Source organism: Lepidochelys kempii, chromosome 22 (genome assembly GCF_965140285.1).
Source record: "Lepidochelys kempii isolate rLepKem1 chromosome 22, rLepKem1.hap1, whole genome shotgun sequence".
In the NCBI taxonomy this organism is placed as follows: domain Eukaryota; kingdom Metazoa; phylum Chordata; order Testudines; family Cheloniidae; genus Lepidochelys; species Lepidochelys kempii.
Window position 1 is genome coordinate 5943673 of NC_136401.1, and position 25002 is coordinate 5968674.

The 25002-nt window shown below is 60.3% G+C and overlaps 1 protein-coding gene across 5 annotated transcripts in view; it reads right to left on the reverse strand.

The window, feature by feature from the left end:
- Positions 1-25002, reverse strand: part of ROBO3 (roundabout guidance receptor 3) — a 145487-nt gene that overhangs the window by 23519 nt on the left and 96966 nt on the right. For 4 of the 5 annotated variants that reach the window (XM_073320816.2, XM_073320819.2, XM_073320817.2 and 1 more), the window contains exons 7-9: positions 18441-18565; positions 11906-12077; positions 709-914 (exon numbers count right to left, since the gene is read on the reverse strand). In XM_073320816.2, the coding sequence (XP_073176917.1) occupies positions 709-914; positions 11906-12077; positions 18441-18565 (503 nt within the window). The remainder of the gene's footprint in view (positions 1-708; positions 915-11905; positions 12078-18440; positions 18566-25002) is intronic. The other variant, XM_073320820.2, reaches the window with a different exon arrangement.

The window sequence follows — 25002 nt, forward strand, 5'->3', positions numbered from 1 at the left end:
AGGGTCAGATTTGTAAAGGTATTTAGGTGCCGAGTGGTATTTTCAAAAGCGCCTAACTCCCACTGATTTCGATCTGCCTCGCCTGGTCCCTGAATACCTTTAAAAATCTGGCCCTCCGTCTCCGTGCTTCAGCTTCCACGCGTGCCGTGAGGATTGCAGCACTTTGCAGCCACACGGGGATTCAGGGACATGCACCCTGAGACCTACGAATAACTGCACAGCGGTATTACCAAGAAGGGGGAGTCAATTTGAAGCAGAACACAGCCAGGAAATCTGTACTATGCCAGGTGGACCAATGCACGGAACAAATTAAATAATCCAGTGTACCTGCACCGTGCCTTGGTGCTGTTAAAAAATGTCTCGGTTCCAACTGGAACATCAACAGAACATCACAGGACAAAACTGAAAGGCCCAGTAAAGTGGCAGATTGCAAACGCATGCATGCCAGGGGTCTCAAACTTGCCGAAGAGATGCTGCGGGAGTGGAGTCAGAACAGCAGCAACAGCTTGAGGGGCTTTGTGATTTCTATACTCCACCAGGACCCACTGCGCTTCCAGGAATAACAGACCGAAGCACCAGCTGCAAACTCCTCCCCAAAAGGAGTAACAAAGCTGGGGCTTGACAAAGGGGCAAAGGCTGACTCACAAGAGGGACTTCAGGTGCAGCTCTGGAAGTGGGGCGGGGGTGGACGTTTGTGATGTTTGTTACCTGCATGTTTGTGATCTGCAGAGTCCCGTTGTCTAACAGGCTGACCCTGGGGTCCCTGCCCACAACCTGCTGCCCATCTTTCAGCCACTGGACGCTGGGTAGCGGGTTCCCGGTCACATGACATTGCAGCTGGGCTGTAGCATCCACGGCCAGCGTCTGATTCGCGGGCCCTCGGCGGATGATTGGCGGGATGCGGTCGGATGTCACTTAAGGGGAAAAGGCCAGAGCAGGTGTTAGCGGCTCTCCTGGCCTGCGTCGAGGGCAGAAAGCACCCAGTCCCGCTATTGAGGGACCATGTCCAGCAACACGCCCGCCCCAGGTTACCTGGCCACACCACGGCAGCGCCACGGCCTCTGGGCAGGTGCCACCTGGGCAGCAGGGAGCAAGCTCCATGCCCCCCATCTGGTCAAGGTGCTCACCCCGCCCCGGAGGAGCCAGTCTGGCCTGCTGGGAGAGGGGTCTGAGACCCGGCTCCACTTGATCCTTGCGCTGCCTGCTGAGGCTCCCCCATGGGCCCAGGAGTGTCCATTTGGTGGCAGGGTTGCTGCAGTAAGAAGCCCACCCAGCCCAGCCCTCCAGAGACCCCAAGCAGCCCAAACTCGCCCCACACAGAATGGCCCCTCCCAGCAGAAGAGAGCTGCCACTGAGGCCCCTCCCGTGGGCAGCACCGTGACACCCCCTCCCCCCGGAGGCCCCTCCCATGGGCAGCACCATGGCACCCCCTCCCCCCGAGGCCCCTCCCGTGGGCAGCACCATGTCACCCCCTTCCCCCCAGGCCCCTCCCATGGGCAGCACCGTGACACCCCCTCCCCCCGAGGCCCCTCCCATGGGCAGCACCGTGACACCCCCTCCCCCCCGAGGCCCCTCCCATGGGCAGCACCATGGCACCCCCTCCCCCCGAGGCCCCTCCCATGGGCAGCACCGTGACACTCCCCCGCAGACTTCCGAGGCCCCTCCCGAGGGCAGTGCCCCCCCTGCTCCAGTTGAGCCCCGTCCCCTTCCCTAGGCTGTAGCAAAGGGCAGACGCCGAGGGAATGGGCGGTTGCTCTGAGGAGAGGGCTGCGGAAGTGCCGCCAACCCCCGGCTCTGGTGACGTGCGCAGGTCGATGGCACTTTAATGAACTAAGCATCTGAGCGAGCCACGGGCCGGCCCTGGCTGGCGCCATCCACCAGAAGCCAGATGTTGGTGCTAGTTTGCTAGCGGACCAAGGCCATTGATCTGCCGTGTGCGAGGGGAGAGGCAGGGCTGCTGTGACACCAGAACAAGGGGGGAAGCAGCAGGACATTGAAGGAGTAAAGGGAAGGGCTCTCCTTAGACGGCACTAAGCACCCAACGCTCCCAAGGGGTAGCTAAACCGCTCCGCTCTCTGGAGCACCAGGCTTCCTCTGAACAGGGCAATGGGAACAGCCGACCCCTGGTGCCCCATCTCCCTGTGCTACAGACCGTGGGCGGCTCTGAGCCTCTCCCCGCACGCACCCCCAGCGCTGCACCGGGCTGACCGCTCTGCGCTCACCGTCCTTTGCTGGCCGGTCTGTGGCCGATAAATCCGGGGGCCGATTAGAAACAGGCTTTTGGGGTGGACGCAGAGGCCTTGGAGCTCAGGCTGTGCTGACTGGACTGCAGGGGAGAGCATGGGGCGGCTGAGGCCGGAGAGCCATGGCAGCAATGTGCCAGCCCCAGGGGAAGGCAGCCGCGTATTGTGCCAGCAGCCACAGCTGGCAGCCAAAGAGCATACAGGTAGCTAGAAGGTGGGTGCCAGGCCATGGAGAGCCCCAGAGTGCAGGGATTGGGGAACAGAGTGGGAGGTGGCTTTGCGTCCTCGGCCCCCCCTATGCTGGGAAAGTGACCAGTGGGGAACCACGGCTAACAGGGGATCTGGGAATTGAGTTCAGACACCACAGCGGAGTGGTAGGCCCTGTCTGGCCTGGAGGACGCGGGACAGGAAGAGCTGGCACAGACAGACGGGAACCCAGCACCTGGTTCCAGTGTCGCCATTTACACTCACACACCATGTGCGAGAGGCAGGACACACCCCACGCCAGTGGGCCCAAGGCAGCCCAGGAGTGCGAGAGCTGGCTGGAGGGCAGGGTCACCTGCTCACTCAGCAGGCTGTGGGTCAAGTCCTCGACACCAGAGCACATCTGTTGTCGGTAGCAGGGAGGCCCAAGGTGCCGCACGGGCAGCAGAGAGGGAGGTTATTAGTCGCCAGCCCGAGCAGGACTCTTGTCAAGCAGTTGGAATGGGCTGGCTGTGGGTTGGCAGTGCTGCTCCACAATGTGGCTGTCAGGAGCCAGGGCGCAGGGAGGCCTGTGGGGACTGTATCTTGTGGGGCAGGCCACTGTGAGGGGCAAACGGAGGCCTGTTTGGTGAGGCCTGAGGCAAGCATTTCATTAGTAGGAGCGACTTTAAAAACCTGAAACTAGCTTAGAAGCTGTAAACAAGACACCTGAGTGTTCAAAGTCATGTAGAGAACTCCCAGGCTAAGAGGGACAAATTCCAGCCTACATGCATAAGTTGTGGAAAAAGTCATATCTCAAGAGATGATGCATGTGCAGCCAGAGGTGTGCAGTGTAATAAATGTATAAAATATGGACATTTTGGAGCTGTTTGCCGCACCAAAGCAGTCAGGGAGTTGACTCATATTACACACAATTCAGAGCTTTTGTTTCTGGGATCTGTCACTTGTGATGACACAAAGCCTGTCTGGAGAGTGAAACTAAATATTCACGGCAAGACTATTGACTTTAAAATTGACTCAGGAGCAGACCTCACAGTCATCTCAGAAGGGAACCCCTCCCAGAGCTGAAGTCACCTGACACTGCTTTGACTAGCCCTGGAGGTATTCTGAACTGCAAGGGCCAGTTCACCACAGAAACAACTTACCAAGACAAAAGCTTTGCATTCAGAGTGTATGTGACAAACAGATGACAGACCAACCTTTTCAGCCGCAGTGTGGCAGCCATGATAGGCCTAGCAAGAAAGGTGGAAGAACTTGAATGAGAATTTGATGATATTGGACTTTTGAATGGAGATCCAGTACAAATCAACTTGAGAGACAATGCTGGACCATACAGTATACAAACACCTGTACCAGCCAGATCTTGGAAGAGACTAGCTGCAGATTTATGCAGATTCAGGGGAAATCACTACCTGGTTGTTGTGGACTTTTTTCAGTTATATAGAAACAATGTACTTGAAAGTCATAACATGTCACAGTGTTATTGAGAAACTGAAATGCACTTTTGCTCACTTCAGTATTAGAGAACAACTGATGATGGACAATGGATCGTGATTCACTGCAGCAGAATTTTTGTTATTCAGAAGGAACTAGGATATTGATCATATTACTAGTAGTGAATGGAGAAGCTGAGAGAACTGTACAGACAGCCAAGAAAATCCTACAGCAGAAAGATCCACTCCTTGCTCTTCTGACTTAAAGATCAACACCAATAGCATCTACTGGAAATAGTCCAGCACAACTCCTGATGTGACGACAACTCAGAAGTACTGTTCCAACTTTGGAAAAGAATCTGTCTCCACATTGGCCAGACATGAAGCCAAATTGGATAAAAAGCAAAAAGTCCATGAACACTTTTACAACAGTCATCACTCAGTTAGAGAACTGCCAGGTCTAGAACCTGGTGACCGTGTTTATGTCAAACCGGAGGGAGAAAAAGGATGTCCAGCTGTCATGAAGACAAAGAATTCATTGCCCGGATCATATGCGATTGAGACCGACAGTGGAGAGTTGAACAGAAATTGTTGACATCTACAGTTTGTTCCTCAGAAAGAACAATCCACAGAGCAAACTCTGCAGCTGGAGGGCACAAAACAAGAAGATGACTCAAGAATTCCAAACCAACCACAGCCAGCTGTTGTAACCACTGGACAGCCAGCTGACCACGTTGTTCCATGTTTGGGTCATGTAATTAAAAAACCCAGTACGGTTCAGAGATCCTTAACAAACCGATACATACTGTCCTTCAAAGACAGCCTGATAATGTAAATATTGTAAAGGGTAGGCATGTCGAATTTAAAGGGGGAGATGCAGTGACTTGGCTGCTACTCTGAAACCTGTATTATACGGTTCAGCCACTGGACTGCACTGTGTGTAAAATGCCTTATTTAAGCTCTCCTCAGCCATACCTGGCACAGCATTGAAGGATCTGATGCTGAACACAGCTGAGGTATAGAAGCGAGCTCTGTGACCTGTCCACATCTGGTACAGGGACATGGCGGATGTGAACAGGGCGTGGCCCACCACGGCTTTGAGTCGCTGTTAGGAGTGGGTGAGAATGCTCATTGCGACAATGAAACAGCAACTGCTGGGGCTGGGGCAAAACAGGGAATTTGCATTTGCGGGGAGGTTTTCTGTGATGTGGCTTGTTTTATGCAGAAGCTGACAATGCCCCGCCCCACCCCCCCAAAGGAGCTAAACAACTCAACTCCAGTTCTGTCTGGCAGGAGCCAGCTGCACCAGAAACATGGCTGTTGTCGTTCTAGCAGGATCTATGCTAATTTTTAAACAAGACTGATGCGGGTGGCTCACATGTCATCATCACTCAGCGGCTGGCTGATGGCCTCCAATCTGCATATTGGCTGGCAACCAGCATTCAGAGCCTCAGCCCCTGGCCTGGCTGGCATTACAAGGACATCGGCAAACAGCTCAGCTAAAATGGTGGCCAGCCACATGGGGCCACTTTCTAAACTCTGGGGGCTTCGGGGGTGTTAATCCTAATTTGGGAAACGTGGCTTCGGGGGCATAAATCAGTGTTCTGGGCCATGAGGGTGAGTGCCAGGGCCTCTGCTGGCAGAGATGCCAGCTCATTTCGCAGCGTCTGCACAGACGTGCGCCAGAAAATCATACCCCAGAATAGGACAAAAGACCCAGTGATGGAACACAGCTGCTGCCCCCTCTGTGCTCTGTCTGCCCTCTAAAGCATCACTGTTCCTTTAAGAAGCTGGCACATTATCATCAGCAGACCAACTTGGCAGTCCACACGGAAGAGGAAGGACAGGTGCTGGGGCAAGGGACAGTGTTAGAAAACAGTCATGTAGGACTAAGGGCCACTGTTTACTATAATGCTTCATAACATTTGTTCTCTTCTCTCCTGTGTAGGTTTTTATGCCGTGCTCCTACAGCCAGGGCTGGAGAATCAGCTCCCTGACAGACACTCACAAGGAATGGCCCTCTTGCAGAACGACAGCCATCACCCACTGTTCTCAGTGGGATCAGAGCCACAGGCTGCCCTCAATTACAATGGGTCATTTCGTGACAGCCTGGACTCCTGTGCTCACCTTTTTACAAAACTATGATACATTTTGTACAAAGTCTGCCTTGTGAGGTATCATTTGGAAACTCATAATCTGCTGAGCATTACTGTCTAGGTAAAATATGTGTGGCAACACTGTATACAAAGTTATAAAATTCTACTGTATGACGTTGATGAGACATGTTCCAAGTTTAGAAAAACAGCCTCAGACCAGTTTCCCAGAGACAAAAGATTAGTCCACCCCTCAGCCAGTTGCCAACAAAATCAAGTGGACTATCACCTGGGTAAATGGCCATTCTTTGGCAAGAAGAAGGGTGTGAACGAGACATTTACATTTTGAGTTGGGGGTTCCCGTGTGACAGACTAGCTGTTGCCTATACCCCCACTGGAGATAATCCTCAAAGAGGAGAGAAAGTTATAAGAAGAGAGGAGACTCTACACAAATTACCTTTCTCCTCCATTCCTTTCTGCTCACGGCAGTATCAACGCCTGAAGAAACACTGAACTGGGGAGGGGTCCTGGCCTGGAGGCTTTCAGCCAGTAAAGACTGCAAAGAGCAGGTGGTGAGAAAAGTCTTTGCTTTGAATTCATTTAGCTTGCTAAGTTAGGTATTAGTTTGCGTTTGGGTTTTTTTTGTAACCAACTCTGACTTTGATGCCTCATTACTTGTAATCACTTAAAATCTTCCTGCAGTTAATAAACTTGTTTTATTATTTTATCTCAGCCAGTGTGTGCTTGGAGTACAGTGTTTGGGACCCTCCAGGTAAGTAACAGGGCTTGTGCATGTCCTTTTCTATTACTGCACAGACGGAAAGAGCTGGGCAGTACAAGACACACATTTCAAGGGGCAAGTCTGGGAGTGGGACTTTGCTGGGGTTGCCCTGTAACGTAATTCATAAGTGATTAGCTGTAACGCTCAGACAATTCAGCTGGGAGTGATTTACTTGCTAGAGGCTGTGTGTGAGCAGGCCAGGAGTGCTGGCTCTTACAGCAAAGCAGTATTAATGGCACCCCAGGTTGGAGATATCAGGGGAGACAGCTGTCCATCTGTCCAGACTGTACCCGGGGCAATGTCACACATTTCCTTACAGCATGGGCAGGATGCTGTTTAGGCTGCCCCTAGCAAAAATGGCCACTGCCTCCCATTGTTACTAACGAAGTAAAGCCAAGCTGCCCTGAGTGCTGATGGCAGCCCTGATGCTGGGAACAGGCCAAGGGGCGTACTGGGAGGGGAAGGGAATCCAAGTGACTGTGGCACTGGGGGAAAGTGGGGACCAGAGAGGGATGTTAGAGGTATGGAGGGGGGCATTCAAAGGGAGGCAAAGGGGGCAGGTGAGTATGAGAAGCAGAGGGAGACTGAGAGGAAAGGAAGGGCAAGGGAAGCCCAGGGAACAGTGCGGGAGAATGGGAGGGGGGCAGAAGACCGGCTGGGGGAGGCTGGGTTTAATAGGGGAGGGACAGGGTAGCATGGTATTCCCCAGCCCAGCGGATGGGGAGGGGAGGCTCCTGTTTGTGCAGATAAGGTAGGATTGTGAGCCTAGAGGGATCTCGCACAGGTTCGGGGGTGGCTCCAAACACACCCAGCCTCCACCCTGGATAGAGCAGGGAGGGGCAGTGCAGGGAAGGGGGCAGGGCTTGTCTGTCCGTGGGGATGAGGCCGTGCAGTATTTGGCAGGTGCCACCCCTTCAGGGTAGAGCCAAGGTTGTGGGTTGCAGTGTACGGGGGAGAGGGGATGCACTGAGAGGGGCTCAGCTCCCCACGTCCTTCCCTTTGTGGGTCAGCGTCAGGCACGCTGCGTGTGTCGCGACCTTCCCAGTGTCGTGCTTTGTGCCGCAGCCCACAGAACGCTGTGCCCCTCGTTCTCACTGCTGTACCTGGGCACTCACAGTCGGTAAGCTCACCGCACCCTGGGAGGCAGGGAAGCGCTATCCCGCCATTTTACAGGGGGCCATTGACACAGAGAGACAAAGGCACTTGCCCAAGGTAACGCAGGAAATCAGTGGCAGGGCAGGGAACTGGCCCCAGCTCTCGCATGGCCCAGGCTAGCCCCTAAGCCACCTTTCCCCTCTATTATTGTTCCAAGAACTCATGGTGCTGATGCCACCCTGCCAGCTGTGTCCCTGCCCCTCTCTCCGCACGGATCACAGCTGTCGGAGCACACGCTGCAAACATGGAAGAGTGAGGCGGCGAGGGCGTGAGCGAGGTAGGTCCCGCGGGGCAATGGGAAGCCCACGTGGGGCCGCAGTCGCCCCAGGGCTCACTGTGAGAACAGGGCAAGGTGGGCAGGGAGGACCAGGTGCTGTCAGAGACGAACTGCAACCTGTCCTATGATTCCCGCTGGGGTTACTCAGCGGCTGACCTTGAAGTGGGCTGGGTGGGTGCAGAGTACAGTCAGGCCAACTCTCCCCTCACTCTGCTGCGAGTGTCACCATGGTGATGCCCATACGGGGCACCCTCCACAGCATTAACGATGACCCACCCCCACCCGAACTACCCCAACCAAGTAGAGACAAGCTTCCACCTCCGGCAGCAGTCTCCGTTCAGCTCAGCAGCCCAGGAGACGGCAGGATCCGCCCATTATTTATGACCCTAATTACTCTCCATTGATTGGGAAGCAGTGGCTGGACAAAGAGCCCCGGAGAGTCACACACAGTTGAATTTGCCAGTAACAATCAGCAAAGAAAGCGCCTGGGAGAGGGAGAACAAACCCCAGCCAAGGTAAAGGAGCTGGCTCAGACCAAAATCAGCTGGCAGCAGGCAGGCACCATACTCAGCACTCGCAAGGGGGGCGGCGTTTCCCTGGCCTCCCGGGCAGCAGACAAAGTGCCTGACAGCTTCGCCGGTGACGTGGGTGCAATGAGCAGGATGCTACAGGCCACAGCTGCCTCCTGCCCTGGCCTTGTGCGCTCGTCTGGCAGAGGCCTGGCTCCCGGTTCCGGATTGTGACTCACTTGCCCTCTTGTTAACACGCCCCTGGCCGGAACAGGCGCTCCACAAGATCCAGACACATGAAGTGTCGCATAAAGGCCAGGGACGGCTCATCTGCCGCTGCGGAGTGCTGTGCTGGCTAGCCACCCTCTCGCTGCGGGAAGCCATCTGCGCTGCGGAATTAGGATTCTGGGTTACAACTCTCTTTGTCCAACAGTTGCCATTAATCACCTCGCCCTTGTCAGCTGGGCTGATGGATCAGGTGTTACCAGAAAACCGAAATCACCCAGGAGTGAGCGCCCGTGCTGCCCAGCTCAGGGGAGAAATAAGGGAATACAAAGGCTTTCCCTCTAGTAGGTACCATCTGCTGGGCGCTCACTGGCCTGCGTGCAAGGAGTCTGGTGGGAAGCACAAAGGGGAGAAGCTGGTTCCCACACTGGCAGCCCCAGAAGAGGCCAGAAGCAGAATGTGCCATGGGGGCGAGCTGTCCCCTCGTACCTACAGACGGCCACTCCAGCTCCGGGTTGAGGCACGGCTGTGGGCTAGTGCAAGGTCTCTGCACACGCTGGGCCCATGCTGCCCCAGTGCGGAGCTGGGGTCAGGAAATGGTGCTGGGCCATCTGTCTCTCTCCAGGCTTTGCTGGGAATAGGTTTAAGCATCTCAGTTGAGTTAAATCGACAAAGCCCTCCTTAAGCAGACACGGCTGTACCAGGTTTCAGAGGAGCAGCCGGGTCAGTCTGTATCCACAAAAAGAACAGGAGGACTTGTGGCACCTTAGAGACTAACCCATTTATTAGAGCATCAGCTTTCAGCACACGTTGGGTCGAGAACCAGCAGAAGCAACGCCGGGGGCAAGCGCAATTGTGCTGTATAACTGCCCCCCCTCCCCGCCCCATTGTTCCGCCATCTCCTGCAAAGGATGAGTTTTCAGGTCCATACGGAGCAATACCTTGTGCACATGGTGAGGCGAAGCCCTGAGGCAGCCGGCCCTGAGCGCAGCCCGCTCGCAGCTTGGCGTGGGGTGCTGTCAGCACGGCCTTTGGAGAGCACAGCTCTCTGTCGGCACGTCCAAGCCAGGCTCCCGCCAACGGGGTTTCAAAGTGACACTCGTTTGTTTGGACAAAACGCAGGATACCTGCGGGAGGGGGTGGCGGCAGGTGGGCTGGGGGAGACAGGCTCCACACAGGAGGGCAGGAAGCCTGCCTCTTCAGCTGGGTTTTTAACAAGAAACCCCTTCAAGAGAGGCAAGGATTTTATTTGCAATAAAAGGAGAGCCTCTCTGCTCAGGACTTGCTCGAAGCCGTGGTTCCTGTAACACCTCCCAAGCCCTGGCTAACGCCAAGGGAACTCAGACAAATGAAATTCACAGCAGGAGAGCTCAGAGAAAATGCCAGAAAACTTCACAGGAACAAATTCCACTGGCAAAGACCCGGGCCGCAGCTCCCCAGGCAGGGGCAGCTGCTCCGCTCCCATCCCCGCTGCTCAGACATTCCCGGGCTCTTTGCAGTCCCACAAGGGAAGCAGCTGGGGGGCCTGTCCCTAGCTCAGCACATGCTGGTCTGCGCCCGACCGAACCCCACTGCAACCAGGGCAGAGCAGCCACATCTTGCTGCACACCCAGCTGGGGCCTGGTGTCAGGGCCCCACCAGGCCTTTGTGAGCTGACAGCCGTGTTCCCCATGGAGATGGGCTGAGTGAGGGGTAACCACTGCAAACGGGGAGCCTGAACCGCCGACCCAGCAGCTGCAGGAGCAAATGGCTCCCTCTCCAAGGGTAGGGCTACGGGACGGGCACCATACCACTGTGGCTGGGGTGCTGGAGCTCTGCTGGCAGAACCCCATCGTACAGATGCAGCCCGTGCCCATGGAAGGGGTTTTTCCGTTGGTGTAGGAATGCCACCTACCCGAACGACGGAAGCATTCTTCTGTTGGGGGTGCGGTGGGATCTGGGCCCTGCCGGGAGCTGGGCAGCCTTGTTCGTCTCAGGCGGAAAGAGCTGCAGACACCCCACAGGAAATCCAGCAGCAGGCCACTTCTTCCATGCTCCTTTAAGACCCTCCCCACATTGCCCCCACAGATCTTCCCCTGCCTTCTTCCTGTGCCCTGCACCGGACCCTTCCTTCCCCGACCTACTCCTTCGCTGCCCCTTGCTCATTCCCTGCACTGGGCACCAGGCTGGCTGCTGTTCCAACGGGCCGTAGCTAGTTAGGATCCCTGGTACTCCGCTGTTCTGGGTGTCTGTGGCTCATGCCCCAGGGCCCTGTTCGCACAGTCCCTGTGCGTATCTGGGCAGCTGGAGGTTTAGAGCCCTCCTCCCAGGTAGGAAACACCTTAAAACCCTGACCCCCTGAAAATGCAGTCTGCAGGCTAAACTAACCAGCTGCTGAAACACAGCCCTGCGACCCTGAGTAAGGGGCCGTGACAGGAGCGTGCTGCAGATAAGGGGCCATGCTCCAAGGGGTTCAGCATGCAGGCTGTCCCCTGCCCCCAGCTCAGCGAGGCGGAGGGGATTTGGCTCCAACTGTCCAGAACCTGCCGCCCAGACAGAGGGGCAGGGGTCGAATGGCACCTTGCCCAGACTCAGAGGGAGCACTACTGGACCAAACCAGCTGCCAGCCTGAGTGAACGAAGTCCACTGGAGCCCCCGGCAGAGCCTCCTGGCCAGGCTCACCCCTGTGCTCTGCCGTTCCCTCACCAGCACCTTGGGAACTCAGCAAACGCTCCACCGCTCCTGGAGGGAGATGTCACGCTCCCCCACTTCTCCCCTAGAGCCGCCTCCGCCCTGAGCTCCGGGGCCCAGAGCCCCTCGGCCCTGCAATACGCCGACCACATGACTCCAAGCTCCTACAGGGCAGTGAGCCTGCTGCAGGGCCTGGACGTTACCGGGGGTTGTGCCCCAGGCCCCACTCCACAGTGCTTGGCCTGGGGACCACACCAAGGGCTCTCCCTGACCATGAAGGGCCTTACTGGAGCCTTTACGTTTACAAGTACTCACCATCCTCCACCTCCAGCAGGGCTTTGGCCAGGATGCTCCCCGCCACGCTGATGGCCTGGCACATGTAGTACCCCGAATCTGCTGTCTGCACCTCCGTGATGGTCATCTCGCCACTCGGGGACACGGAGAAGCGGCCCATAGGCTGAGGGGGCTGGCTGGGAAACAGCAGGATCTGCAGGGCAGACACAAGGGGAGAGCCCCTGACTCTCCACCTAGTGAGAGCCGAGGGCGGCCTGGAGGCATGGGGAGTACAGGGCCTCTGCAAGGAGAGGCTGGGCTGATTTTGGTAGTGCCCCGGCCAGGGCCAGGCGAAACAACACGGGGCCCAGCTCTCCCCTGACACTATGCAGGGTGGGCGGAGGGGCTGTTCATGACATCAGGCAGAGCTCCCTGCACCAGTGCCCAGAGATACAGAGGACCCGGCACAGTTCCAGGCCCTGCGGCGCGGGCCAGGGCAGGGCTGCAAGGGGCCAGCCTGTGCTGTGGGAGCTTTTCAGGGGAGTTTCAGGCTCCCAGATTCACCTTCAATCTCACTGAATATGATTAACAGTCCTACAAAGCCACAGCCAGCCCTCGGAGCGCGCGGGGGCAGTCCCCTCCCGCCAGCCCTCGGAGCGCGCGGGGCCAGGCCCCTTCCGCCAGCCCTCGGAGCGCGCGGGGCCAGGCCCCTCCCGCCAGCCCTCGGAGCGCGCGGGGCCAGGCCCCTCCCGCCAGCCCTCGGAGCGCGCGGGGGCAGTCCCCTCCCGCCAGCCCTCGGAGCGCGCGGGGCCAGGCCCCTCCCGCCAGCCCTCGGAGCGCGCGGGGCCAGGCCCCTCCCGCCAGCCCTCGGAGCGCGCGGGGGCAGTCCCCTCCCGCCAGCCCTCGGAGCGCGCGGGGCCAGGCCCCTCCCGCCAGCCCTCGGAGCGCGCGGGGCCAGGCCCCTCCCGCCAGCCCTCGGAGCGTGCGGGGGCAGTCCCCTCCCGCCAGCCCTCGGAGCGCGCGGGGGCAGTCCCCTCCCGCCAGCCCTCGGAGCGTGCAGGGGCAGTCCCCTCCCGCCAGCCCTCAGAGCGCGCGGGGCCAGGCCCCTCCCGCCAGCCCTCGGAGCGCACGGGGCCAGGCCTCTCCCGCCAGCCCTCGGAGCGCGCGGGGGCAGTCCCCTCCCACCAGCCCTCGGAGCGCGCGGGGCCAGGCCCCTCCCGCCAGCCCTCGGAGCGCGCGGGGCCAGGCCCCTCCCGCCAGCCCTCGGAGCGTGCAGGGGCAGTCCCCTCCCACCAGCCCTCGGAGCGCGCGGGGCCAGGCCCCTCCCGCCAGCCCTCGGAGCGCGCGGGGCCAGGCCCCTCCCGCCAGCCCTCAGAGCGCGCGGGGCCAGGCCCCTCCCGCCAGCCCTCGGAGCGTGCGGGGGCAGTCCCCTCCCGCCAGCCCTCGGAGCGTGCGGGGGCAGTCCCCTCCCGCCAGCCCTCAGAGCGCGCGGGGCCAGGCCCCTTCCGCCAGCCCTCGGAGCGCGCGGGGCCAGGCCCCTCCCGCCAGCCCTCGGAGCGCGCGGGGCCAGGCCCCTCCCGCCAGCCCTCAGAGCGCGCGGGGCCAGGCCCCTCCCGCCAGCCCTCGGAGCGTGCGGGGGCAGTCCCCTCCCGCCAGCCCTCGGAGCGTGCGGGGGCAGTCCCCTCCCGCCAGCCCTCAGAGCGCGCGGGGCCAGGCCCCTTCCGCTAGCCCTTGGAGCGCGCGGGGCCAGGCCCCTCCCGCCAGCCCTCGGAGCGCGCGGGGCCAGGCCCCTTCCGCCAGCCCTCAGAGCGCGCGGGGCCAGGCCCCTCCCGCCAGCCCTCAGAGCGCGCGGGGCCAGGCCCCTTCCGCCAGCCCTCGGAGCGCGCGGGGGCAGTCCCCTCCCGCCAGCCCTCGGAGCGCGCGGGGCCAGGCCCCTCCCGCCAGCCCTCGGAGCGCGCGGGGCCAGGCCCCTCCCGCCAGCCCTCGGAGCGCGCGGGGGCAGTCCCCTCCCGCCAGCCCTCGGAGCGCGCGGGGCCAGGCCCCTCCCGCCAGCCCTCGGAGCGTGCGGGGGCAGTCCCCTCCCGCCAGCCCTCGGAGCGCGCGGGGCCAGGCCTCTCCCGCCAGCCCTCGGAGCGCGCGGGGCCAGGCCCCTCCCGCCAGCCCTCGGAGCGCGCGGGGCCAGGCCCCTCCCGCCAGCCCTCGGAGCGCGCGGGGCCAGGCCCCTCCCGCCAGCCCTCGGAGCGCGCGAGGCCAGGCCCCTCCCGCCAGCCCTCGGAGCGTGCGGGGGCAGTCCCCTCCCGCCAGCCCTCGGAGCGCGCGGGGCCAGTCCTCTCCCGCCAGCCCTCGGAGCGCGCGGGGCCAGGCCCCTCCCGCCAGCCCTCGGAGCGCGCGGGGCCAGGCCCCTCCCGCCAGCCCTCGCAGCGCGCGGGGGCAGTCCCCTCCCGCCAGCCCTCAGAGCGCGCGGGGCCAGGCCCCTTCCGCCAGCCCTCGGAGCGCACGGGGCCAGGCCCCTCCCGCCAGCCCTCGGAGCGCGCGGGGGCAGTCCCCTCCCGCCAGCCCTCGGAGCGCGCGGGGCCAGGCCCCTCCCGCCAGCCCTCGGAGCGCGCGGGGCCAGGCCCCTCCCGCCAGCCCTCGGAGCGCGCGGGGGCAGTCCCCTCCCGCCAGCCCTCGGAGCGCGCGGGGCCAGGCCTCTCCCGCCAGCCCTCGGAGCGCGCGGGGCCAGGCCCCTCCCGCCAGCCCTCGGAGCGCGCGGGGCCAGGCCCCTCCCGCCAGCCCTCGGAGGGCGCGGGGCCAGGCCCCTCCCGCCAGCCCTCGGAGCGCGCGAGGCCAGGCCCCTCCCGCCAGCCCTCGGAGCGCGCGGGGGCAGTCCCCTCCCGCCAGCCCTCGGAGCGCGCGGGGCCAGGCCCCTCCCGCCAGCCCTCGGAGCGCGCGGGGCCAGGCCCCTCCCGCCAGCCCTCGGAGCGCGCGGGGCCAGGCCCCTCCCGCCAGCCCTCGGAGCGCGCGGGGCCAGGCCCCTCCCGCCAGCCCTCGGAGCGCGCGGGGCCAGGCCCCTCCCGCCAGCCCTCGGAGCGCGCGGGGCCAGGCCCCTCCCGCCAGCCCTCAGAGCGCGCGGGGCCAGGCCCCTCCCGCCAACCCTCGGAGCGCGCGGGGCCAGTCCTCTCCCGCCAGCCCTCGGAGCGCGCGGGGCCAGTCCTCTCCCGCCAGCCCTCGGAGCGCGCGGGGCCAGGCCCCTCCCGCCAGCCCTCGGAGCGCGCGGGGCCAGGCCCCTCCCGCCAGCCCTCGGAGCGCGCGGGGCCAGGCCCCTCCCGCCAACCCTCGGAGCGCACGGGGCCAGTCCTCTCCCGCCAGCCCTCGGAGCGCGCGGGGCCAGGCCCCTCCCGCCGACCCTCGGAGCGCGCGGGGCCAGGCCCCTCCCGCCGACCCTCGGAGCGCGCGGGGCCAGTCCTCTCCCGCCAGCCCTCGGAGCGCGCGGGGCCAGTCCTCTCCCGCCAGCCCTCGGAGCGCGCGGGACCAGGCCCCTCCCGCCAGCCCTCGGAGCGCGCGGGGCCAGGCCCCTCCCGCCAGCCCTCGGAGCGCGCGGGGCCAGGCCCCTCCCGCCAACCCTCGGAGCGCGCGGGGCCAGTCCTCTCCCGCCAGCCCTCGAAGCGCGCGGGGCCAGGCCCCTCCCGCCAGCCCTCGGAGCGCGCGGGGCCAGTCCCCTCCCGCCAGCCCTCGGAGCGCGCGGGGGCAGTCCCCTCCCGCCAGCCCTCGGAGCGCGCGGGGCCAGGCCTCTCCCGCCAGCCCTCGGAGCGCGCGGGGCCAGGCCTCTCCCGCCAGCCCTCGGAGCGCGCGGGGCCAGTCCCCTCCCGCCAGCCCTCGGAGTGCGCGGGGCCAGGCCCCTCCCGCCAGCCCACGGAGCGTGCGGCCGGCCCCACTCCGTCTGGAAAGCACCTGGGTCTTGTGTTTGTGGTGCCTTCCCCTTAAGAAGGGAAGCATTCCCCAAGGAGAACGGCTGCTGGAGGGTGGGGATGACTGGCCCCCGCCCTCCCTCAGGGTTTCTGTTACTGGGTGAGGAGGGAGCTGTGTACAGCAGCAGGCCCTGGTGTGCCACAATCCTGGTCTCACACCTCCTCTCCTCCTGCCACGCATGTGGGCAGAGAGAGGCTACATCACAGCACTGCCTCCTGGCCACACCAGGCCCTGGGGCAGTTCTGGGCCTCTGCTGCAAGCATGCCGGAGGAGCCAAAGGAAAGGGACAACAGACGATTGAACAAAACAGAAGGGATGGGATGGAAAGAGCAGCTGCCAGGCAGGCGCGGCTCCTTGGAGATCTGGCAGCTGGTGCGCTAGGCACCGCAAAGCAAACACACTGCCTTGCCCTTCTGAGCTGTGCAGCCTGTGGTATCATGCAGGCCCGTGGGTGCCAGGCTGGGCAGACAGCACATGGCAGGCATGCCCGCAGCTCACCTGGTGGTTCTGACAGAGGGAAGCCAGGCACACACTGGGATCTGCTTGCAGACCCCGGCAAGGCCCTGCCGAGCAGAACGGAGTCGTCCTGCTCCACTGGCCAGGAGATGATGCAGGACCCCAGGGAGCACAGCATTGTCCTGTTTCAGTCCCAGAGGTCCGATCCTTTTGCCACTCCAGCCTGGGCTCCAATATTCCTGCCCTGTCCTCCGGGGCCCGGTTCATCCCTATGGTTGTTCCCAACGGGGTTCAGTGCTGACTGGCTCTGCTTTCAGGTTCCTGGGTCCCTGCACACTGACCCCTTCCCGGAGCGCTCCAGCTGAGAGCGCTCTCACCCATGCGGTATGGTTCCCTCGGCTCTGTACGGCCAGTGGGCAAGGGGGGAGCTTTGCGTTCATGGGCAAGGGTGTGGGGCTCCAGCAGGGCAGCAGAGCAGCGTCACTGTAGAAATGTGCACTGCAGAGCAGCAAGTGCCAGGGCTGACCTGAGCACCTTAGCTGGGGGAGCCTCAGGAGGGGAACCCGGGGGGCTGACCTGAGCCAGGGCCCAGGCAGGGAGTGGGGAGCGGTGGGGAGCAGTGTTGAACTGAGCCAGGGTCTGGGGAAGGGAGCCAGGTAAGGGTCAGTTAGCACCTGTGAGCTGGGGTAGGGGGCAAGTCAAGCTGGACCCTGGGAGCCAAACTGGGGCCTGAGAGCCTGGGGTGGGTGTGGGGGTCAGTAGAATCGAGCTGGGGCCTGGGAGCCTGGGTGGGTGTGGGGAAGCTCAGTCGGGTGGAGACGACCTGCCTCAGGGGAAGACACGGCAGTCTGAGGGGGCAGCAGAAAGCAGCTGGCAGAAGAGGAGAGCTAGACACACTGTTGAGCTGGGCCCCCTTGGCCCTGCTGTTCCCCGCCCCCCTGCACTCACTAACTTCCCCTCCCCACCCATCACCCCTCCATAGGCACAATGCTGCCTCCCCCCCGCCACCCTAGGGGCTGCCTTCCTCAAGCCTCACCCTCTCGGGGCAATACTGTTGGCCTCTTGACTCCTGCACTAGGGTCTCGCCAGTGCCTCACCCGCCTGCAGGAGCCTCGACCACCCACAGAACAGCCCTGGCACGGCTCCAGGCACCAGGGCAGCTGGGGATGATTCGCTGCGGGGCAAACCCCATTGCCAGGGCCACTTAAACAGCTGAGCTAAGCCCCAGGGATGGACCAAGTGGGCCCCAGCATGGCCCCATGGGAGCCACCCAAAGCCAGGACCTCTCGTCCCCAGGGCCTAGGAGCGGGGCTGGGCATGGAGGTGTCTCAGCTGCGAGGATGAGCTGGTTGGAACTGGGCAGCAGGACCATGCCTGGGAGATCTCCCTGAATCGAAGCCAGAATGAACTGGGCTTGACACAGCCCAAGGGCTGGACCCCAGGGCAGCCCGCAGGGGACAGGCAGCAGGCTGGCGGGCAGAGAGCAGCCTCGGGGGAGGCAAGGGACAGGAGTCACTGCCTGGCTGACTCAGCCAGGCCTCGCACTTGAAGTGCCCAGTGGAGAATGTTCCTTCCCCGTCCCCTGCTCCCTGCCACGCCGACACTCGCTCGCCAAGGGGGTGGGATTCCCAGCCTGGGCCGACGCGCTCACACTCGCTCAGCTCCTGCAGGGTGGATGTTGCTGTGCCCACAGCGGCTCAGGAGAGACATCGGGCGGGCTATCCTTAGCATGCTAGCTGGCGCTGCCCTCCCTGGGGCTCACGCCTCCCCACTGCAGCCTAGACGTCCCCACACAGGCCCTGGCCTCCCGGCTCGCAAGAGCAGAGTCAGCCAGTTGCTCGTCCCGAGAGGCCGCCCTAGACGCTGTCTCACCCTGCGAACACAACGCTGCTTTGTTTGTCCCAAGGGATTGGGTCCCTCCTGGGTCCGGGTGGGGTGGGACCAGGTTTGTGCCCTGGGAGCATTGCTGGGGACTGTGATCACATGGGCCAGGGACCCCAGATGTGAATGCACCCTCTGAGGCTGGAGGGCAAGTCACAACCTCCCGATGGGCTCGGAGTCCTGGGCAAGGCAGCCAGAGCTTCGCAATCTGGCTTCGCAAGGCAGGGGCGTGGGACAGGGGCACGGGTAGGCCTTGGTACACACTCAGGGGAGGGGGCCATGCAGAACCTACCTGGCTGCCCTCCTTCTGCCAGAACACAGCCGGTGGCGGGTTTCCTTTGGTCTCACAGTGAAAGGTCACGGTGCGGCCCTGAGCTACAATCTGGTCCCGAGGGCGCGTCACTAACTGGGGTGGAACTGAGAGCGGGTGAAAAGAGGGAGAAACAAATAGACACGGGTTGCAAAACTTTAGAAGGGGTTTTGTCCAACAGCATGGGGTCTCCAGGCACTGGGGCTCAGGGCACCTGGGGCTTTCTTGCAGAAATGCTCCCCCAGGAGGTGGGGAGGGGATGCTGTGTTGGCTAGCAGAACGTATTTCCATAGCCCAGAGGTCCATGCGTTTCTCTGAGCCTCCAGGCAGCTGACCAGGAACCGGAGCGCTGGCCCTGTCAGCAGCTACAGGGACCCCAGAGAAAACCCCTAATGCTGACATGCTGCACTGGGGCAAAGCTGGGCTTGCAGGGCGCAGCCTAATTTGGTACCACACCAGGACACAGCATCTACGCAGGGATAGCGACACCAGACCAGTGCCCTTCCTGGAGACTGGGGCTCCAGCACGCTGCACATCTGGCCTGTTTTATGGCCTAAGCTAACACTGGGGAAGCAAGAGCTAGGGAGGCACAGCAAACCACGCCAAACCAACCTCATTCCCTTCTCTGGCAGGGTCACTGTCCTAGGGGCTGCGGGGGAGCCAGAGATGGGACAGAGCGTGATTTTAGTAAAGCTTTTGACACAGTCCCGCATGACATGCTCATCAGCAAACTAGGGCAGTGCTCTAGATGAATTTACTGTAAGGTGGAGACACACCAGATTGAGAAACCGCCCTCAAAGAGTAGTTATCCATGGTCCCCTGCCAGACAGGGAGGGTATCTAATGGGGTCCCACAGGGGTCAGTCCTGGGGCCGGTATTAGTCAATGTTCTCACTCATGACTTGGCTAACAGAAAGGAGAACGTGCTTGTAAGATCTGCAGATAACACTACACTGGGTGGGGATGCCAGCACTTGGGAGGACAGGATTCGAATTCAAAACGACCTGCCCAAATTGGAGAATTGGTCTCATTTCAACAAGAATAAATTCAATAAAGAACAGAGCAAAGTATGTCACCTAGGAAGGAAAAATCAAAGGCACAGCTACAGAATGGGGAAGAGGATCTGGGGGTTACAGTGGATCACAAACTGAATGTGAGACAACGAGTTGCAGTTGCGAAAAAGACAATATTCTGGGGTGTATTAGCAGAAGCGTTGCATGTAAGACACAAGAGGTAATTGTCCTGTTCTACTTGGCATTGGTGAGGCCTCAGCTGGAGCAGTGTCCAGTGCTGGGTGCCACGCTTTGGAACGATGTGGACAAACTGGAGAGAGTCCGGAGGAGAGCAACAAAAATGATCAAAGGTTTAAAAAACCTGACCAAGGAGGAAAGGTTAAAAAAGCTGGGTGTGTTTAGTCTTGAGAAAAGAAGACGGACAACAGTCTTCAGATCGGTTAAGGCTGTTATAAAGAGGATGGGGATCAATTGTTCTTCATGTCCACTGGAGGCAGGACAAGGAGCAATGGGCTTAGTCTGCAGCAAGGCAGATTTAGGTTAGATTTTAGGAAAAACTTTCAAACTAACTCTCAGGGTAGCTAAGCTCTGGAAGAGGCTTCCACGGGAGGCTGTGGAATCCCCATCTCTGGACCAGGTTGGCAAACTCCCATCTCGGGTTACTTGGTCCTGCCTCGCACAGGGGGTTGGACTTGATGACCTCTCGAGGGTCCGTCCAGCCCGACATTTCTATGGCTCTGTGGTAACATGGCAGCCTGAGCCCTGGGCCTTCTCCCCAGGTGCTGGGGCATCCGATGGGCTGTTTACAGAGGTGAACAGCCACAAAGATATTGCAGCACCTGCCTTCTGTTTCTCTGACAGAGCAGGAGTGCTGCCGGGTCCCTGGAGAGAGGCCCAGAGCTGCAGGTTGCATTGGCAGAGGCTGCCCAGTGGGACCGGGAGCTTGTTGCTTCTCTGTCAGCCACGGCGAAGGCCGGAGGGGGCCGCATTTTCTTCCTGCTTTTTTCTGACACTAGCACTGCCTGGCTGGGCCTGGAGAACAGGCTGAATGGGCAGCGTTGCCAAGTGTGGCACCTTGCTTGGCCCTGGTGCATGGGCAGCCCTGCCACACCTCCCTGCAGCCTTGCTTTCACCCATAAGAAACCTCACAGGCAGAGCTGCACAAAAGGTGGACGCTATGAAAGGCAGCAGCACGTTGATCAAGCGAGTGGAAGTGGAACAGAGGGGCTGGTTTCCTAGCCAGACTGTAAAACCCTTTGGATTTAGGGGTTTTACGGTAACACATTTAACTCCAATGTCTAATTAATAGTCTGGATAAAGGAAGCCTTTGCTAATGGTACCACATCCTCTCCCCTTCCATTCAGCTGCATGAGCTCCCGGTAAACATTCTCCTGCCAGACCTTTCCAGCCAGGGCAGACTTGACTTTCCTCATATTTGTAGGGGAAAAAACGAGGAGAATAATTCTTAAAACCCAGAACCCCACATCCTCCATCAGGAAGAAGAAGAACAGGCCTGAGACTAGACCAGTCCCCTAAAGGGGAACAGCCCAGCCCAGGGCACCCTGCACTAATCCCAGCTTTGGCTCTGTGATCCCGCTCTCCAGGCTGCGAGCCACGTTCAGCATAGAAAGAACGTCACTAACAGTGGGAACAATTCTTCTTTCCTGTTGTGAAATCCTCCTGGTACTTCCCAGGTCTGTGAAAGCGCCCAGACCACAGCGCTCCGGGACATCATCAGCCCAGATAAGGGGGGCTTGAGCTGGGAGTCACAAGAGGCAAAAAAGGCCACAGTTTCCTCCTGTTTGATTTTGTGGAGGTCACTTACAGGGAACTCGAAGGAGTATCGTTGTTGCAAACACTCCTTGATTAGCAGCTGTGACCGTCCACGGTCAGACGTACCCAACTCTTCCATAGCTTGAATGTGATCCAAAGCGGCTGCACTGTGCAGGGGCTCCCCAAATAAATGTGTGAAAGAAAGCACCCCCTGAATCCTATGCCACGAGCCATCTGGTGTCTGCAATGTCTTGGCTACATCTACACAGCGCCACAGTGTGGACTACGGGCATGCAAATTGCAGAGCGCACTGAACTAACGGCCTCTTGTAGACACTGCTGGCACGAAAGGAAAAAGGTATCTGGCTTGTGTTAACACAGCCCTCTTCAAAGAGAGCTACGTTCATATGAACTAGCTACCTTTTCATTCACGCCAGCAGGGTCCATATGCACACAGGGAAGTTAGCTCTGCAATTCACACTCCAGTCGTGTGTGCTGCGGCACAGTGTAGACCAGGGCTTAGTGTGCGGTGTCTTCTCCAAAGCAGGATGCGCAGAGGAGAATTAAAACACGTTGTTTAAAAGGTCCGTTAAAACTTACGTCTGTGCTGGAAGCCCCATTCTGGGATGTGGGACATTCTGGGATGTGGGACATTGTGGGATGTGGGACATTCTGGATTTAAATCCTTGAACACCTCGTTGAGCATCCTGGTCAATAATCTGACTAGCTCGAGGTTAAAACTACTGGGGGGAGGGTGGGGGGGGAAAGAACACCCCAACCCACGGGCAAAGCTGCCCCATTTGAACTGCTAGAGCCTTGGCCAAGATCAGCCCAGTATTTGGACTCTAAAATCAGCCAGATTCTGACACTCTCGCTCAGCTGAGTGGCACCTTGCCCCAAAGCGACCTCCCGGACGTGAGATCAGCAGGGCCCGTCATGGGGTACGGTGCTACTTAATGGAGGTTTTCATAGCAGCCTCATCACCATAGAACCTCTACTGATGAGTAGAGGATCAGAATCTGGCCCTCTGACATTTCTAGTGCACACACAGACAGACAGAGACACCCCTCTCCCTCCTTGGGCTGAGACATAAGTTCCCTCTAAGCCGTGTGGCAACGCAGCAGGCTACCAAGGGCCATGCCGGCAGGGAGAGGTGCCTCTCCGCCGCCCCGGGCTGCTGCGGCGAGAGAGGGCTGGGAGGAATCAGCCCTGGGGCAGCCTGCACCCCAAACCCCTCATCCCTGGCCCCACCCCAGAGCCCATCCCTCTGCCCCAGCCCCCCTCCCACACCCCAACCCCCTCATCCCCAGCCCATCCCCAGAGCCCGCACCCCCAGCCAGAGCCCTCACCCTGCCCTGCCCACCAACCCTCTGCCCCAGCCCTGAGCCTCCTCCCACGCTCCGAACCCCACCACACGTCACCTCCATATTGGTGCGCATAACAAAATTCATTCTGCACATGGATGGGAGAAATGAGAGGGAACGTTGGCTGAGACAGAGCATGGAAACTACCAGCCCCAAAGGGTCTGTTTGAGAAAGTAGCTACTCTACAGCCAAGCCCGCTCCCCGAATAAAATATTGCCCAGCTGCTGGCACCCGGGAGAAGCAACAGATAGTCACTAGCTAGCTCCAGTGGGATACCGAGCCGTTCCCTTTCCTAGCAACCATCCACCACAGCCCCCTTAACACAACTGTCCACCCCAACGGCACGCTATGCAGCACCGGCTTGGCCTTCCCGGCAGCCAGGACCCAGCGCCTCAGCAGCCGAGTAGGGTGCGCTGTGCGGGCGGGGGAGAGACCGGTGGGCGGTGGAAGTGAAATCACAGCCGCGAGTGGCAGCACTTGGGGTTTTCCTGGCTTGCAGTGGTCTCCGCAGCAACCTTCCTGGTCTGGGACACAGGAGCTGGCCTGTGTGCAACCCCGAGGGGATCTCCCTGACCAGACTAGCTTGGAGCCCTGGGTGCCCACCTACATCCCATGAAGTAGGCCAGGGGAAGGGGTTTGACTCAGTGTGGTGCGAGTGGGCTTCAGCAGCACACGGGACTGATACTCTTCTCTGGCTGGCACAAGTGAGCTGGAGCTCACGAAAGCTCATGCTCAGATAAATGGGTTAGTCTCTAAGGTGCCACAAGTCCTCCTTTCCTTTTCTTTCTGCTTCCTAGAGGGATCGCAGGGGGACAATTCTAAACCAGACGCCCCCAGCCAGGTATTTACAAGGGGACAGATAAGAGGGAGCCAGGCAAGGCCCCAGGATGTGGCAGTGAGGCTCTCCTGAATAAAGCCATAACACTCAGGGGAAGGTGCATTGATGTGCCTCCGGATAACCTCTGGGCACTCAGAGCAGGATCTGGAGATGGAAGGGGGAGGAGGGACAGAGAAGAAAAGGAGCAAGTCTCCTAAATCAGCCACCTTCCCATAAATAACTAACCCTCCCCCATCCACCTCTGGCTGTTCAAAACCTTTTCTTTCCTCTCAATGGAAGACAAATGACATCAGGTTTTACAAATGCTAATTGCTCGCCTTATCTCCCCTCTGCCCACCCCTTCCCTGCTCCCTCCAGGAGCAGGGAGACAAAGCAGAGCTGTAAAGTATTTATGGGGCACGGGGCATTATCACATAGAGCTTCAGGTGTGCCATTGTCAGGCTGATCCCTGCAGGCACCGCTTTAATGAAGTTATGGATTGCTAGGTACCCCCATGCTAACGGCCCCCCCTCCCCAAAGCTGCTAGCTCTCCCCGTCTGAATTTCCATGGCAGGAAAAGAAAAACCTGCAGCTGCTTAATTGTTATTGATCTGCATGTGGGACGGACGCTGTACAGAGAAAGGGTGTGCGGCCGAGACCGGGGAAAATCCAGAGCAGGGGCCAGTGCTCTGCACCAATGGTTCTGCTCACTTGCACCAGCTGAGGATCTGGCCCCCATCACAAAGTCTGTTTAGGGCAGTAAGTCCCCAGAGCTGAGTCCCCAGAGCCATCCCCACACAGTGCAGGGAGCTGGCCCGTGCCAGGAACCCGCCGGCCTGGCTTGGGAAGCAGATCTGCAGCTGGAGATTTAACCACGCCCTGAGGAAGCCAATGCTGCCCCCTCCCCTTTGCCTGGAGAACAGGCTGCCCCCCCCCCCCACCAAGCAGTGGCTGGAGGTGGGATGCACCTTGCACGCTCTTGTGGGAGGCTCATTGTAAAGGGAGCTCAGCTGGCTCTGCCCAGTGCTTGGATTCAAATCCAACGACCTGTGACCTCTCCCAGCAACAGCCTGTGTCTGTGTAACCACCTGCTCCACAATCACATCTCAATGGCTGTGGCTGGAAGGGAGGGGGCGGCAGCAATGCAGAAGCCTCTTCACAAAGCACCCCCCCCCGGGCTTCAAAGGGGCAGCACCCCTCCCCCCCCCGGGCTTCAAAGGGGCCAGGCGCCCACATGGAGCAGGGAGGATGGAGGCTGACTCAGGAAGTCCACCCCCACGTTCTGCTCCTGCCCCACTTCAAAGGCCAGGAGGAAACGAGGGCCAGTGACGTGGACGCCCCAGGAAGCATCACTTAGTGCTGAACGAGCGCTGCTGCTAAGGGGCGGGGGCGGATCGGAGGGGGCAGATCAGAGGCAGGAAACTGACTGGACTGGGGGCTGCCCAGCGGGCAGAGCAAAGGGAGCCGGGTTCTGCATTGGCCCCATCACTTGCTCCCCTTCGTGCCCTCATTTTTACCTCTACAAGGAAAGCCAGGGGGTTTGTCAAGGGCATTTCACTACTGACACAATACACACCTG